This window comes from Brassica oleracea, chromosome C6, assembly GCF_000695525.1.
Source record: "Brassica oleracea var. oleracea cultivar TO1000 chromosome C6, BOL, whole genome shotgun sequence".
Lineage (NCBI taxonomy): Eukaryota > Viridiplantae > Streptophyta > Magnoliopsida > Brassicales > Brassicaceae > Brassica > Brassica oleracea.
Window position 1 is genome coordinate 19,399,633 of NC_027753.1, and position 17,210 is coordinate 19,416,842.

Here is a 17,210-nt window from a genome sequence, read left to right on the forward strand (position 1 = left end):
GATCAGTGCACGTACATTTTTCTTAACTGACTATCATGTAAATGTTCATCTTCACATGCGTGCTCTCTTTTTACGTGAATATATATACAATATTTATTAGGGATATAGGTACGTTATAATGTATACCAAAAGGCTAAGTTATATTCAAAATGGATTAGTTAAACTACAATATGCTGAGAGATTTCAGATTCACCAGTGAGGGGAAGGAAGACAATTTCCACCTAGATAGCGAACCCGGCTGTCAAATACAGCACAAGTAGTTAAGCAAAGAAAAAAAAATACAACAAATCCCTGTTGGAAAATGCGGCCAGCTCGGTTGATTAATCGCTGGAAAAACGTGGAACAGTTAGGAACCATGGCAAGTCGGAGTTACTCGGAGAATAAATCGGAAAACTGAAATAATTTGTAGCTTTTGTAAATTTTAAGCTTAGAGCATGTGCAATGGTGAGACCAACCCATGAATCCTTAGCATTTTTTTAATAATTTTTTTTTCTTTTTAGTTGTTGTTTGAATAGTTAAGGATTCGAATCAAAATTGCTCGTCCAATGGTGTTACCGAAGATGGAGTCCTTAGGAATAATTTTTTTCTTTTTAAATTGAAATTGAAATTTTATTAATTGCATGATTAAAAATAAAGATACAAAAAAAGAGAAGTTTAAAAATGTATAAGTTTAAAAACTATAAGTTTTACAATGTCAATTTTTTTTTAAAAAAATTATAAGTTATAAGCTAAAGAATTTCTATTAGTTTTTCTTATCTTATGTATAAGTTTATCTTCTTAAAACTATAAGTTTCATTTAGTATGGTTTCTATAAGTGTGATAGAAGTTTAAAAATATCTACGTTTGATACAAGTTTAAAAATGTTTACAAGCCAAATTCAAGTTTAACACAGTAGCCTTAGCCGAAAATAACATAAGAGAAGCATATAAGATAAGAAACAAGATTACACTTGTGGCAACTTCGAGTTGTAGCAACAAGATTTTACAGTAGTACCAAAAGGAAAGAAAAGGAAACAAGTTCTGATAGAGACGAAACAAACCGAAAGAGATAACTAGCAAGAGAGGAAACAAGTTTGATAGAGAGGAAACACAGCAAAAGAGATATCTATTTCCGGTCACAATCACTCCTAAATCATCCGTGAGCTAGAAGCAATGTGAGCTGCAGAACAAGACAAAACAAGTTAAAGCAGAAGCAATGTAGTAAAAGAGGAAACAAGTTTGATTGAAACTTACTAATCTCATTGTCATCAGCATCACCCGCGTCGGCTTCTTCCTTGTTGATGTCAGGATCTGTATACTGAATCTCACAACAGCTAGGACCAAAAGGAGTGACATGAAACACCATGTCTCCTTCGTGTTTGAAGATGACAATGTCACCGATTCGAAGGTCATGTGCTGTGGCGAAATCTTTCCAACCTCCGGTGAGTCTCATGCCTTCTTGTATCACTTCCCAAATTTTATCTGAAGCGTCCGATCTTAGTTTCCATGTTTTCTGGTTCGTCTTCCTTTCTATGTGCTTTGAGAAGAAGCCAAGTGGTATTGTCTGCAAGAAAAGGCAAAGTTAATCAAACAAGAAATACATCTAATCAATAAACGAATGTAAACAAATAGAGAGAGTGAGGTTCTTACGATGCCACTGTGGAAACCAGGAAGCAGAGGCTTTAAGAAATGAGGTTCATGTGGATTCGCCATCTGCAAACAAGAAACGAATGTAAACAATATCAACAATGAGTTTCCAAGCAAACTAAATCAGAGTAAAGGGATAAAAGAACAAACGAGAAGATTATCAAATCAATTAAAAACCCGAGTAAGAACAAAGGACAACAAATCATCACCAAAGATTATCAAATCAGAGGGATCGAGTTAAGAACAAACGAAAACACTTGAGCAGAAAACACAAAACTCTAACTACAAACGACCTAAACCCCAAATCGTTTGAAACCAAAATGTTTTTCAAACCCTAACTACAAACAACCTAAACCCCAAATCTATTGAAAACCTAGTTTTTCGAAAACCTAATTTCAAACGTAAATGACCCCAAATCGATTGAAAACACAAAACCGAACACTAAATTGACAGGAAAACAACATCGAACCTAATCTAAATCCCTAAATCGGCAAGAGAAGGGTTCGATTTTACCTTCGTAGCGGGACGGTTCCAATTCGTCTTTCCTCGAGAGCTTTTTTTTTTTCTCCGCTTCGATCGAAAATGATTTTTTTTTTGGTATACGAAAGACGCAAGCCGACCAACGAATCACCCGCTGCCACGTCTCTAAGGATCAAATCCTTATGTAAGGATTAATCATTAGCTTATTTAGCTCAAATAATATTATTATAATCCCAAAAGCATATGATTATGCGCTAAGGACCATCAACGATCTCCCGTTGCAGCTGCTCTTAGAATCACATGCGTACCTTTTTAACACCAATTTTTATATTAGTTTAAAGGCCCAATGAGTTTAGTGGAATCCGGCGGTAAGACAATAGCTGAAAAACACTACGATATACAGTATAACGAAAAATAGTAATCGCCAAGGAGAGAGAAGACCCTTAGAAAAGGTTCACTTGTGCCGGTGATCGGAAGAGCATATTGAAATGCCTAACTGGTGGGGTTTGAAAGAGATACGAGTCTCCAGAACCGTAGACAAAAGTGACGTAATAAGGCTTTTTCTGCCTGGATTGGAAATTAAATTTCCTGTTGACAATAGTATTGGATATGGGTAAGAGACCCAATAAACAATATACCCGAATGAAGCTGAAAATAGGGTTAAAACCTATTTCTACAGCCCAAGTTTCAGAAGCATGTTTACGTTTGACCTCTTTTTGTTTGGAGATGGCGCTTCTAGATTTGATGGCGGCGGATCCGGTTGGAGATGATACAGTGGTGCTAACCGGAGAAGGAGAGGGGCGTAGCGGAAGGGGCGGAGATGCAGCGGCGAAGTAGGGCCGAATGGGTCTTGAAGTCCTGATGTAATGGGGTTAGATGGTGAAGCGCAGAGGATGGATTATGCCGGCGGTGGAGGGTCTACGACTATGGCTTGACGCAACTGTGTAGAGGAGAGGCGATGGAAACACGAGGTGATTATTGAGAAGAAGAGCCAACTCATCCACGGTGACCGTTGAGGAGCCAACCCATACACGGCAACGCATCCACGGCGCCATTTAGGAATGTCAAACAGGTTGATCCGTCCCGTACCGCAGTGGACTCGTCTTCGATCGGGTCACGGCGGGTCAGACCCGTGCGGGCTGCGGTCTTCAAAATGGCTGACCGAACCCGTACCGCAAAACATGTAGGCCTTTGCGGATCGGCCCGCGGGACATAGAATTACAAACGGACATATGACTTCTGAACGCTTCAAGACATTATTCAAGACGCTTCATCAGTTTCATGATGTCTCAGTAAGTGAGTTTAATCAATGATTGAACTGGATAAGGCAATACACTTGTTAGTTGGATCAAAACACTAGTTTATTTACTTTTGTTAAACTCCAAACATTTTAAAAATAAAGAATACTTTAGTTGTTGAATCCAAATATTATAACTCATAAGTTCATAACAAATGTTTTAGTTTTCTGAATCCAAAATTAAATAGAACAAACACCAAATCAAAGATGCTATTCCCAAAAACAAATAAAAAGAAAACACCAATCACACTTCTTGTTCTTCATCTTTATCACCAACAAGCGACAAAAAGATGGAGATTTCTCTTCTTCACTATCAACTTCATCTTTTGCAAATAAGAATAATAGAAGTCATTTAAAAATATATTGAAACCTAAAACTCCAAAATGTATGATAATGTGAACAAATACATATAAGCAAAACAATGAAGGACCCATTGCGGGAACTAGATCTTCTTCGGTGGAAAGTGAGTACTTTTCAAATTTCTTATGATGACTCGAAGAAGCTCCACCGGTGCAGATCGAAGGCGCTTGGGAGACCGGAAGCATCATCGACCCTGAAACCACCATCACCGGAGCTACATAACGTCGAATCGCCTTCTCTCTCTCTCTCTATGTTTTAGGTGAAAGCAGAAATGGGGACTTAGGGTTGCGGGTCTTCAAAATCCCGCAGGTTAACCTGTAGCCCATCCCGCTTTCGACCTGTCCCGCTTTCGACCCATCCCGCTTTCGACCCGTTCCGCTTTGAACCCGTCCCGCGAGGCCCACAATTTTGCGGGCTTACCAAATGGAGGCCCAATCCCGCCCTGCAGCAAGCTTTTACGGACCAGGCCCGCGGTCCAGATCCTTGATTGCCATCCCTAGCGCCATTTAGAAACTATTTGAATTAGAATTAAGAGCTGTTGAGGACTTGTCACATCAGTCTTATTTGTTTAGTTTATTTTTATGTGTAGTCCTCCGTATATATTCAGTTGTAGACTACAAAAAATAATTAAGGAAATTATTCTCTCATTCTCTCTTACACTTTGAAATCTCTATCTCTCTCATTTTCTCTCTCTCTTTCCTATTCTTCATTCTTCGGAAACTAAACTTCTACTACATCTCATATTCTTTCATGGTATCAGAACCTTATGCTTCTGAACCTCACAAAAACTTCCGCAAATCTATTTCTTTCTCAGATTATCTTCAAAATATGTTGGATACATCCTTTTATCCACTGGTCCAAAGGTCTTCCAATAGAGAAGAACTTCACCAACACTCAAGATAAAGGAGTATACCTTATTCTCTGGAACTCAAGAAAGCTTCAGCCATATCCGGAAAAAGCTTCATCAAAGTCCAGTCTATCTCAAAACCAGTAGGAACAGTCTATTATCCACTGGGCTAAACCCTCCATGAGGGAGAAATCAATCATGGTGTTAGTTCCAGAGTACAAGAAAGCTAAGGAACAACATAAGAAGCGGAATATGCGAAGAAGAAGTGTTTTGAATCTTGCCAGGAGTGTAATCAAGGAGTTTGAGCATCCATCGATTCAAGGAAAAACCATGTATTCATCTGTCATTGGTGGTTCAAATGAAGGAGGAACGTGTAGAAGTATTGATAGTGCAGCCAACACTGACGGTCCAGCGACCATGAGTGACCTACATGCCATTATCGAAGCCTTTATCTCATCCAAGAAGGCTGGCACACACTCTCTTGACTCTAAACCTATCATTATAGATTCAGGAGCAAGCCATCACATGATTAGTGATAGGAACTTGATTAGTGATGCCCAGCCCGCCTCAGAGAATGTTCTTATAGCAAATGGTGATAAGGTTAAGATAGAAGGGATATGGAACCTTAGGTTGTTTGATAGGGAATAAACTGCCTTGTATATGCCTCAGTTTACATCAAATCTGCTATCAGTGAGGAAGGCTACGGTTGATCTTAGTTGTCATGTTGTCTTCAAACCAGATGAGCTTAAATTTCAAGACTTAAAGACATGCCAGGTGATTGGAAAATGGCACATTCACAACGAGCTCTATCATCTTCAGAATACATGGGTGTTTGGACCATCTACTTCTCGTTGTTTGGCCAGTACCTCCAGCGGGGTTGATAGCACATTATGGCATGCTAGGCTGGGACATCCTTATACCAGAGCCCTAAACCTGATGCTTCCAGGTGCGGTCTTCAAGAATGATGATTGTGAAGCTTGCATATTGGGGAAGCATTATAGAACAATCTTTCCAAAGTCGAGCACCATCTTTGAGAGATGTTTTGACCTAGTTCACTTTGATGTGTGGACTGCTCCGTGTGTGTCCAGAAAGAACCACAAATACTTTGTCACCTTTATTGATGAGAAGTCCAAATACACTTGGGTGACACTGATTCAGTCTAAGGACAAGGTGTTGGATGCTTTCAAGAATTTCCATACCCATATCTGCAACAATTTCAATGCCAAGCTGAAAATTCTAAGATCAAATAATGGTGGAGAGTATACAAGTCAGACATTCAAGCAATATCTTGCTCAACATGGGATTACTCAACAGACAAGCTGTCCTTACACTCCTCAACAGAATGGAGTTGCCGAGAGGAAGAATAGACACTTGATGGAGGTAGCAAGATCAATGATGTTCCACACCAATGTTCCAAAAAGATTTTGGAGCGATGTTGTGATGTCTGCTACTTATCTGATCAATAGGACTCCAACTAAAGTCCTCAACGACCTGTCTCCATTTCAGGTCCGAAACAAGACCAAGCCATCTTTGGACCACTTGCATGTATTTGGGTGCCTCTGTTTTGTGTTGATACCAGGGGAGCAGAGGAACAAGCTTGATGCTAAAAGCTCAAGGGCTATGTTCATTGGTTACTCTCTAACTCAGAAGGGATATAAGTGCTATGATCCAGAGTCAAGAAGGGTTCGTGTCTCAAGAGATGTGAAGTTTGTGGAATCCAAAGGGTACTATGATGAGAAGAGTTTGGAAAGCCTTCAAGATCTCTCACAAGGACCTTCAGATAGGGCAAAAAACTTGAGAATTATTATGGAAATCTTAGGCATTAGCCAGCCTCAGACCAGAGTACCAAGAACTTCTCCAACACCTCCAGTTGTTGATGAAGTTGCACCAAGTATAGAAACAGTCCATCATGATCCTGAAGAGGGAAATGAACTTGAATCACAACAACAAGAAGATGATTCAGCCGCAACACAAGATCAAGATGGAGCTGAATCTAATCAGTCTAGTGAAGATCAGTGTAGTGGAGAACAAGAGCAGGAAGAGGCATTGGTAGAAGAGCAACAGATTCAATCTTTGAGAAGAAGCACTAGAGTGAAGAAACCATCCAAGTGGGTCAACACAAAAGTATACTTCAACAATAATGCAGTGGTTCATCCTATCCAAGCAACCTGTTATTTGGCGAGTTACCCTCAAGAGCATGTAGTCTTCATCAGCAATCTAGATCAAGAGTACATTCCAAAGACTTATGAAGATGCAAGGTAACTGGATGAGTGGAGAGATTCAGCTGGAGATGAAATCAATGCCATGATCAAGAATGATACTTGGTATGAAACTGAGCTTCCCAAAGGAAAGAGAGCAGTAACAAGTCGCATTCTCTTCACCATCAAGTACCTAGCTAATGGGAAACCAGAAAGGAAGAAGACAAAGCTGGTTGCAAGAGGATATACTCAAGTCAATGGAGAAGACTATCTAGATACCTTTGCACAAGTAGCTAACCTCCACACTATAAGGATTCTACTTTCCTTGGCAGTCAACTTGGAGTGAGATTTATGGTAGATGTGTTAAGAATGCTTTTCTCCAAGGAGAATTGGAGGATGAGGTTTACATGAGGCCACCTCCTGGTATGGAAGACTTTGTTAAACCAGGGAATGCCTTTAGATTGAAGAAAGTAATCTATGGATTAAAGCAGTCGCCAAGAGCATGGTATCACAAATTAAGCACAACTCTCAATGGAAGAGGGTTTGTGAAATCAGAAGCTGATCATACTCTCTTCACCCTCACAAGCAAACAAGGAATTGTGATGATTCTGATCTATGTAGATGATATCATCATTACAAGAAGTGACAAGGAAGGTATCACCTCAACCAAAGCTTTTCTTAAGTCTACGTTTGATATTAAAGATTTGGATGAACTAAAGTACTTTCTAGGGATAGAAATATGCCGCTCTAAAGAGGGCATTTCCTGATCTCAAAGAAAGTACACACTTGATATGTTAAATGAGGCAGGAGAACTTGGAAGAAGAGTAGCCAAAACACCACTTGAAGAAGGGTACAAAGTCTTGCGTGAGGGGGAGTTTGAGGATAAGCCATTTGGAGACTTCAAGCTCTATAGAAGAATAGTTGGGTAGCTGATTTATCTAACCATTACAAGACCAGACATCTGCTTTGCCGTAAACCAAGTCAGCCAGCATATGCAATCTCCCAAAATTCACCATTGGAATATGGTGGAAAGAATCTTGAGATACCTAAGAGAAGCTCATGGTCAAGGTGTATGGATGGGATGCAACAAGAGCACATAGATCATGGGATATTGTGATGCAGATTGAGTTGGTGATAGAGTAGACAAGAGGTCTACTATAGGCATTTGCACCTTCATTGGAGGCAATCTAGTTACTTGGAATAGCAAGAAGCAAAAAGTGGTATCATATTCAAGTGCTGAAGCAGAGTATAAAGCAATGAAGAAGCTTACTAGTGAACTCATTTGGATCAGAAACTTGCTAAGAGACTTGGGCATAGAGACTACAACACCAATCACAATGAACTGTGATAACCAGGCGGCTATACACATAGCATCAAACTCAGTCTTGCATGAGAGAACAAAACACATTGAAGTGGATTGTCACAAAGTAAGGCAGGCTGTGGAGCAGAAGATCGTCCTACCTTGCTACACAAGAAGTGAAGATCAACTAGCAGATATCTTCACCAAAGGAGCAACCACCAAAGTCTGTGAGTTCATCCATCCAATGTTAGGATTCATAGACTTGTATAAATCATGATCCTCTGGCCATGAAGCATCTACTCTTTTTTCTTAGTGTGTTTTTGTCTCATTGGGTTTTTCACACTAAGGTTTTAATGAGGGATGTGTTCATGGTTTCCCAAGCTTGACCATACCTTATGCTCAAGCTTGAGGGGAAATATTGAGAAGAAGAGCCAACCCATCCATGGTAGCGCATCCACGGTGACCGTTGAGGAGCCAACCCATCCACGACAACGCATCTACGGCGCCATTTGAAACTATTTGAATTTGAATTAAAAGAGCTGTTGGGGACTTATCACATCAGTCTTATTTGTTTAGTTTATTTTTATGTGTAGTCCTCCATATACATTCAGTTGTAGACTACAAGAAATAATTAAAGAAATTATTCTCTCCTTCTCTCTCTTACACTTTGAAATCTCCATCTCTCTTTCTTTCCTATTCTTCATGTTCTTCATTTTTCAGAAACTAAACTTCTACTACATCTCATATTCTTTCAGTGATGAGGTGGAGAGGTTGTGATGGAGCGGAGGAGAGGAGGTCGGAGAGAATATGGAGGAGATCCATGACGAGGTGAAATCAAAACTGGCTCTGCCGAGGGACGTCGAGGGAGACGTCATGGAGGGGTGGAGACAAAGAGACAAGCAGAGGAGAGGCAACAACGAGAGGAGGGGGAGATATGACGACGATGGGGAGGAGCAATAGAGATGGTGTCAGCGAGAGGAACATTGGCGGTGGTGGCAGCGAGAAGAGTAGTGAAAGTGGCGATGACGAGATTGACGGCAAATAGAATGGTAACGAAAAGACAAAACAGAAGACCAGAGAAGAGGAGGCAGCTGTCTCAAGTATCGTGTTAGAGGGCAAACTTCCCTCTAGAATCACATGTATAACTTATATTTGTTATATTTTTCTTCAAAACCTACAAAAAAACCAGAGAAATCAGAAAAATCGCAAAAAATACAGTTATAACAAGATGACATAAATCGTAGTGAGAAAGTAAAATACAAGGTTATTTTTGAAATTTCAAATTCATTTAACCTAAAAATTGAAATTTTTTCTTCATGCTACTCAAACCTGGAATGGAAGAGACCAAACATATGTCCCTAGGCTAAGCAAGAACAACGGTTTTAATGAACATATTAAATATTTAAGCTCCGATTAATCTCTGTATAATTTCCAATTAAAATGATTCACCAATACGTTTTACCAAACCCTACGCGTTGCACTTAGCGAATTTTTGAACAAAAAACACACCAAAGCAACCATTAATTGTTGCCAGAGGAAAAAGATCATTACATTCTAGTACACTTTTGGATATTAAATTTACACAAAAGCACACTTTGACCATTTGATGCACTTTTGACTTACTTTAATATTTTCTAGACATTTTTTCCATATAATAGTTTGTTTTAGTTATTTAATTTAATTTGATTATTAATTTCTCTCTTCCTTTTTTATTTTTATTTTAAATTTTAAGATACATAAATAATTTTGGTAGACACTAAAATTTATAATTTATGTGTTATATATTTTGATATCCATGTGTATATATGTATTCCAATTTTTTATATTTTATTTTAGTTACAATTATAAAATTTGTAGATAACTTATTATGGATTGATAGTTGTGGATGGATGTAATGCTTTCAATATGTCGTAGATGGATATACAATGGATGGTTTATCATGGATGGGTAACAAATAGTTACCAAAAGATGAGAATAGCCAGATGAAAGAACTATCAAATAAGACATTATATCCAACATTTATTCTATAAATATCTTCTACTAATAGTTCCCAATCATTTTAACAAAAATTTAAAATATATATCAGAGCTGCTGTTTTAGATATCAACGTCTACCACATAAGAACTTTTCAATGATCACTTGTTTGGTGGACGTGTGGAGAATGGATGGGTGGGGTGCAGACGTATGAGATGTGGATTAAAGAGGTGTGTACGTGCGAGATAAGTAAGAGTGAGATAAGGTTTAAGAACCCAAAATGATATATTTTTGAAGGACGTACATAATGTGGTAAGTGTTGGACGAGAGATGTCGTTAGAACTTGTGTAATCGTCACCGAAGGTATAGTCACATGAACTTGCAATATTGTAGCTTGAGCTTGTGATGTCATCGCTAGAGCATCAAAAGTCACCGTACCAGAATTTGAGAATCCAAATTTGAACTTTATTGAAAATTACTACCGTTCAAAGATAACTATTTATTCTATCATTTGTTTTTGTTCTTTCGTTATCTTTTTCATCTAATGGATAAATAAAAAAGTTGATACATTTGATAACTTCTAATAAACTATGCTATAAAAATTGTTCTATCTATTCATATTATATAACTATGCACATATCAAAAATTAAACTATTCTATGATAAAATGTGTATATTTTATTGTGTCAAGTAATAAGTTACTATTAACTAGATAATGTTATTATGTGAGGTAAAGGACATGAGAGATAAGGGTTAGAAAGGAAAGCTTAGTTAACCAAGCTAGAAGATAAAAGAGTAACTTTGCAAGAGACAAAGTGTGTCACATGACTTGAGTGTATTTGGAAGTTAATTGAAGACTTAAAAAGTGTGTCTAGATATAAGAGCATGATTAACGGTAAACTCGTTTATGCGGTCCTTAATTTTTTTTTTCCTTTTTGATTTTTTTTGTCCTAAAAAAAAAAGTGAACCAATCGCGGGCCGCCACGTGTTGGTGGGGCCCACAAAACAGTGCAAAAACTGTCCCAAGATCGATCTTTATTTCGCGACTCTGGAGACCGTTTTTTTTAAAAAAATGGGATCCACACAATAATTTTCTGCAGAAACCAGTTTAGGAAACCGCGATATTCATGGCCTAATAATTCCAAGAGGAAATGGATCGAAAATGATTTTTGAATTTTCAATGGTGACGTACATATTGATCAAACTAGTCAAAGACGAGATATTTGAGTTCGAGTTAAAATTTACTCTACTTTTCTCTTGTAGTTTTTGGAACTCAAATTTTGTAATTTTGGGCTGTATAAAATTTTGGATTAATGTGGAGAGAAATGTGGGTCAAATCTTTTTTGGATTCTAAATGAAAAGTTTTTACTTAAATGAAATGGAAAAGTAGAAAATTCCACATTATTTATGACAAGAGAAATCTTATAGTATAAATATGGCACTCCATCAAAGGTTCAATAATATGTGAAAACACTATGGAAAAGGAGTGAGAGGGGCCATAATCAAACTACACGCGCGCCGCTGGGCCATGCTAAGGTCTCGGGTCTTGGTGAGTGTAAGATGTTTTTCATACCAAGTGTTTTGCATAATTTCGTAGACTGTGTCAAGATAAATCTAAACATTTTAGATTGTGTCAACATCCAGATAATTATTAGAATATTTCTGATACTAATCTCGCACGATAAGCAAGAATATTTCCGGAATATTCTTTCTTTTATCGTTATCCCTAGCTTGACGATCAAGTTTCCATCCCATATAAATAAGCGCTTACCCTCTTCATTATTTCTAGGAATGGCAATTGGGACAAACCGCTCCGCCGTGGCCCACCCCGCTGCGATCTCTATCTCTGGCGGATCTTTGTGGGTCAGCCCGCCCCGCTTGCTAAACCCCCTGTTCAAAAACGCGTCCGCTTGGCCGTTTACTCGCCCGATTAAATGGTGATCGGAAGGCTGCCGTGGCGAGGAGGAGGTAATCGGTGGTTCTAGGCGCTGAAACTAAAAAACCTTCAAAAATCGAAATTTTAAGAACTAAATCGGTGTTTATCTCATGAATCTATTATAATTAGGTGAAACTCACAAGAATCGGTTGTAAAAACTATGAAATCGTGCAAAAAAAATGAAGAACAAAATATTCTCAGATCTGGAAAACGCAGAGAATAGGTTGAAGATGAGGGTAAAATCGTATTTTGTTATTCATTAAACTAAAAAATCAGAAAAAAGGATGCAAAACGCAGTGATAACAACTCGAACTCGCGACCGTATGCTTCTTTAGACTACGACATGGACCACTAGACTAAGCAATTTTAATGTTTATTCATCACATACCTAATATATGTCTAAAACTAGGCGCCGAGTACGCCCCGCTTAATCCCCGATTTTTTGATAACTCGCTAGGCCCAGGGTCACCGCCCGACTAACGCGTAGCTTAATTCCGAACAGGGGCTAAACCTCTACCCACACCCGCCCCGCTTGCTACATAGGACTTTGCGGCCCGGTCCGCGGGTAGTGAAAATGCAGTCCTCATTAGTTCTCTTCTTCTCATTGACCTTGAGACATCTCGGAACTCATCGCAAATCAAACAGTTCTCAGAAAGACAGAAAAAAAAGAATGGAAGTGATGAGCTTAACTGCTCCATCTTCGCAAAGAAAATTCACTGGTTGTTTCTTAATTGCACCAACAAGCCCACGAAGAATCACAGAATGGTACAGAGAGTACGAGGAGGAGGCAAAAAGAAACTTCTCCGAACGTTCTTTAATTCCTTTCGATTGGGAAGAGAATCAAGGCAGTCCGAGGAAGATCACTGACAATGAAGAAGATACTGTTGATGATAAACAAGATAGATGAGACGTGATATTAGCCTACATGGTTTCTTTGGTTTCTCTACTAAAGATTGAAAGTGTAATATTGAATCAGTCTGATACCAACGCTTCATTTTACGTGACAGTGATATTGTTTGCAAAAGTACATTACCAAAAGCACAAACAAACGCTGCAAATTTTGTAAAGTTTTAACCAAATTTAAATTAAACAAAACACCAGATCCAAACAATGATTCCCAAAGATAAATAAAAACCAAATCCAAACAATCATTCTAAATGTAGATAAAATCAAAACACCAAATCAAAATAAAAAATCAAACTTCTTCTTTTCAATCTTCATTCACCATTGACAATGGATTCAAATGGTAGTTTCTCTTCTTCTTCATCATGAATTTCATCTTTAGAAAATATCAATAGTTGAAGTTAGTAAGATTAATAGCCAGTTCCTAGAAAATATCAATAGTTGAAGTTATATGAATACTATGAATATTTTACCATGTGCATAAGCTTCATATCCCTTTAGCCAGTTCCTAGTACATATCAGAGCTTGCACATTCTGAGGGAGTAGGCGGCTCCTGTATTTATTAAGGACTCGCGATCCAATGCTAAAAGAAGACTCTGAAGCCACCGTTGTAATAGAAAAACTGAGTAAATCACAAGCCATTGCTGACAAATCGCCATACCTATGAGTATTATCTTTCCACCACTGGAGAATGTCCATGCTCCGAAAATTATTAAATTCCAAAGGTGGTTCATCAAGATAAGCTTCTAGAGGTGTCTTTCCACTCACAACGCCGCTAACTTTGCGAAACGCAAAGAAATCCTATAAAATTTTTTAAAAAATATTAAAAAACTATCTAAAAAAACAGAATGTTAAAAAAATTTGAAAAACACTCACATCGTAGTTTTCAAACATTCCCATTGACCCTTCAGCACAAACGTCTTGTGGAACCGTCTCACGTGGCTCTGTAGAAGGTGAGTTAGTTGATGTTAAGAGTTTTCAAGGCACCTAATCAAATGTTGTAGTATAAAAGATTATCGAACCAATCCTAGGTGATTCTAAAGCAAAGAGAATGCAAGTTCATTCTTAAGCTAAGTGCAATCCGGTTTTAAAGATGGTATGAACTAAGAACTAATAAGTTAATTCAATAAAGTAATGATCTTTCTTTCTGAATATGAAGCAAGAGGACTCATGGGGCTAGGCATTTGATCTTGGGTGATGTAGATCCAATCTAGAGGTGGCAAGCTATCAATCAAACACTTTTCTTATGCCAAGACACTAAGCTAAACAATCTCTATCTCTAGATGAATGTTCTTTTGGTAAAGCAACTCAAGCATCTAATCTCTTAGGTTGAATGTTACTAAAGCAAACAATAAGAACAAGTCTAATAGCAATCTTAACTCCTTTAGCAACTAATCTCTTAGGTAAAGCAAGCTAAAAGCATTGAAGAGTTGGTTAAGACATTTCATCATACACCTTGTGGGCAGCAAATGCCTAGAGATCTATTTTAGTATGATCAAGACTAAAATAGCATTGAGAACCCTCAACAAGCAAAGAAACAAGTAGATCTAACACTAAACACCCTAGATCTTCTCTAATCACCCTTAATCACCCTAGCCCATGAATCCAAGATTAATCTACTCACTAATAGACATGAATAACCCCAAAACCATGGATGATTCAAGGTTAAACATGATTAGAGAAACCCGCGCTGGTCTACCCGCGCTGGGTCATCCTGGGTCGTCCGCGCGGGTCTTCCAACCAGCGCTGGTCTACCCGCGTCAGCTTCCGTCGTCCAGCCTTCTTCGCCCGCGCGGGTAAGGGAACCCGCGGTGGTCTACCCGGGTTGATATGCCTCTAGTAAATCGATCATAACTCTTCCAATACAGCTTCAAATGACTTGAAACCACATCCATTAGAAAGCTAACTCAATTTACCATTTCCTCCCAAAATATTAGCAATAGAAGATATCTTTAAGACTTTCATCCATGTTCATCTTTCACTCTTTTGCACCAGAAATGTCTCAAAACACCTCCAAGAACTCCATAGGACACACCAACACCTGATAAAGACTTATGAATGCAAAATGGATCCTAAAGATGCCTAAATCTATTCTACATGATCAAAATATACAAGAATGGATTATTAAAAACATGTAAATATGCAAGATATCATTAGTCTTGGATTTTTTGTCGTAAGACTCAAACAGAATACTGAGCTTATCACGCAAGTTTCTCAACTTTGCATCACGTGTACTCATGTCAAGCTTCCCTAAACAACAATCCACAATATAAAGCTTAAAACGTGGATCGAAGACGACTGCCATTGCGAAAAAACAACTGACTTCTTCCCAATATTTATCAAACTTCTCTTTCATCGGTGGCACCATCTCTCTGACAATCTCATCTTCGCTTTCTTCATTAATTCGAAGCCAATCATGGATCAACGAAACCTGATAGAAATACAAGTTCGAAGTCGGGTAGTTAGAACCAGACATCAAACTTGTAATCACAGCGAAAGGTCCCAAAAAACGGCATATATTCTCAGCTCTTGTCCATTCCTCAGCTGTGGGCGCCATTTTATAACCTTTCCTATCAAATGTCTTCAACTTAACAAACGCTTTACGGAACTTGATGGCTCTTTCAAGCATATAGAAAGTCGAATTCCATCTTGTCTGCACATCCAGTATCAGACCCGCCTTTTGCTTTATACCAGCAGCAACCACACATTTTTTGAACAATTCTTCACGCGCTTCCAATGATTTCATTTAGCTTTCTCCTCTCCATTGGGCTTTCGAATCACACAAAAATCCACCCAAACATCTAACCTTTGCCTACTCTTCCTATCAGCATGCTCATCGTCCTCGTCAGAATCATCATCCACGTTTTGCGGCTGCACCGAGTCTGCCTCGGAAACCTTTTTTTTTCCATTTTTTGGAGGCGGCTTGGAACACCTCCTCCCTCCACGTATTGCAGCAGCAACCGGTTTTTTTTCCCTTGACGCGCCTTTGAAGACGATCCAATTCCACCATAAATAGATGACTGGATCATGGGTTTCTTTGAGTTTGAGATACTCCCTGATCCGGTACTAGTTTGTTTGCCAGGCTGAGAGGATTGGGTGGGAGGAAAAGTGATATCAACATCAGTATCAAATTCATCATCATCTACTTCGATCAGCCTTCGTTTCCGTTCTTGCTTCTTTCCATCATCACAAACAACCTCAGCATCAGCAGTAGCGTTAAGAGCTGCTATCAGTCCTTGAGTGTCAAAGTCACAGGTATCCAATAGCTTGAAATTAGGATCCATAGCCTCTTGCTTTCTCAAGTTTTTTTGTGTGTGTTTATGTTTTCCTCACAAAGTCACGATGAGTCGTGAGACGGTGAGAGAATAGATATCGTGTGTTTAGGTTTATTTGTTAGGGTTTTTAATTTTGTAAATTTTTTTAATTTTTTTTTAAAATTAATTATTTCTAATTTACAGAAACTAACGACACACTAGAAGTAGCATATAAACGAGTATCACTAAGCTGGAATCAATGCACAAGTGTCCTCCACCTTGCTCGATGCTTTCTCCTCCTTGTTCACCAATCAACTCGGCACACCTCTTTTCTTAATTCACTCTCTGATCTTTCACTTCCTTTCTTCTTTTGTAGTAAAGCTTCTCAGCACATCTAGTGACATTAAAAAAAAAAAAGATAAGAGGGTTGTCAAGCTTTTTAATGAGACCAAACAAGTGGTATACAATGGATGCATACCTCTCACAAGTTAAGAGTTTTACAAGAGTTTCCCATGATAGTTCGTGCCTCTGTTTCTCTGTTTGAAGAGCTCGTTACCGTCACTGCTGATAGTATCGCAAACAACTTGTAGTTACCGAACACGTTGTAGAGTTGTAGACTCATAAGAGAGAATAACTGAAAACTTCAACTAGACACTACTGATGGTGAATGAGAAGACTTACAGTTTTAAGCAGTGTGAGTGTTTACAGTTGCACTGCTTCTTTTTTGGAGGGGTTTGATCTCTACTTTCCACAACAGGCCTTGGTCTAGATTCTGGAGATTCCGGCCTTTTGACCAAAAACAAAACAAACACTTTGAGGTAAGGTAAATAAGAGATTTCTAAGTAAGCTTTAGTCTTTGGACGGAAACAATTAAAACATCGTGAAATAGTCATAAAAAGGTTGAAGATTCAGACTGTTTCATTCATCCTTAATCAAACTTCTGCAAATCCTATCGCCAAAAAATTGATTTTGCTTCAGAAATTTTTTATCACTTCTGAAAGGAGTAAGAAAGTTGCAATGATGAGAATAATGGAGAA

General features: G+C 38.4%; 1 protein-coding gene and 1 long non-coding RNA gene across 2 annotated transcripts; both read right to left on the reverse strand.

The window, feature by feature from the left end:
• Positions 1–908: 908 nt before the first annotated feature.
• Positions 909–2,229, reverse strand: LOC106299188 (B3 domain-containing protein REM9-like). The gene is made up of 4 exons (XM_013735316.1): positions 2,139–2,229; positions 1,629–1,691; positions 1,233–1,542; positions 909–1,158 (listed from the first exon to the last, which is right to left on the reverse strand). Exons 2-4 carry the CDS (start codon positions 1,689–1,691, stop codon positions 1,127–1,129), a joined length of 405 nt encoding a protein of 134 aa, XP_013590770.1. The 5' UTR covers positions 2,139–2,229; the 3' UTR covers positions 909–1,126.
• A 14,200-nt stretch (positions 2,230–16,429) lies between these two features.
• On the reverse strand, positions 16,430–16,953 carry LOC106299845. Its single transcript, XR_001261899.1, has 3 exons — positions 16,855–16,953; positions 16,652–16,734; positions 16,430–16,567 (listed from the first exon to the last, which is right to left on the reverse strand). It is a non-coding gene; the product is annotated as an uncharacterized LOC106299845 (long non-coding RNA).
• Between the last annotated feature and the right edge of the window lie 257 nt (positions 16,954–17,210).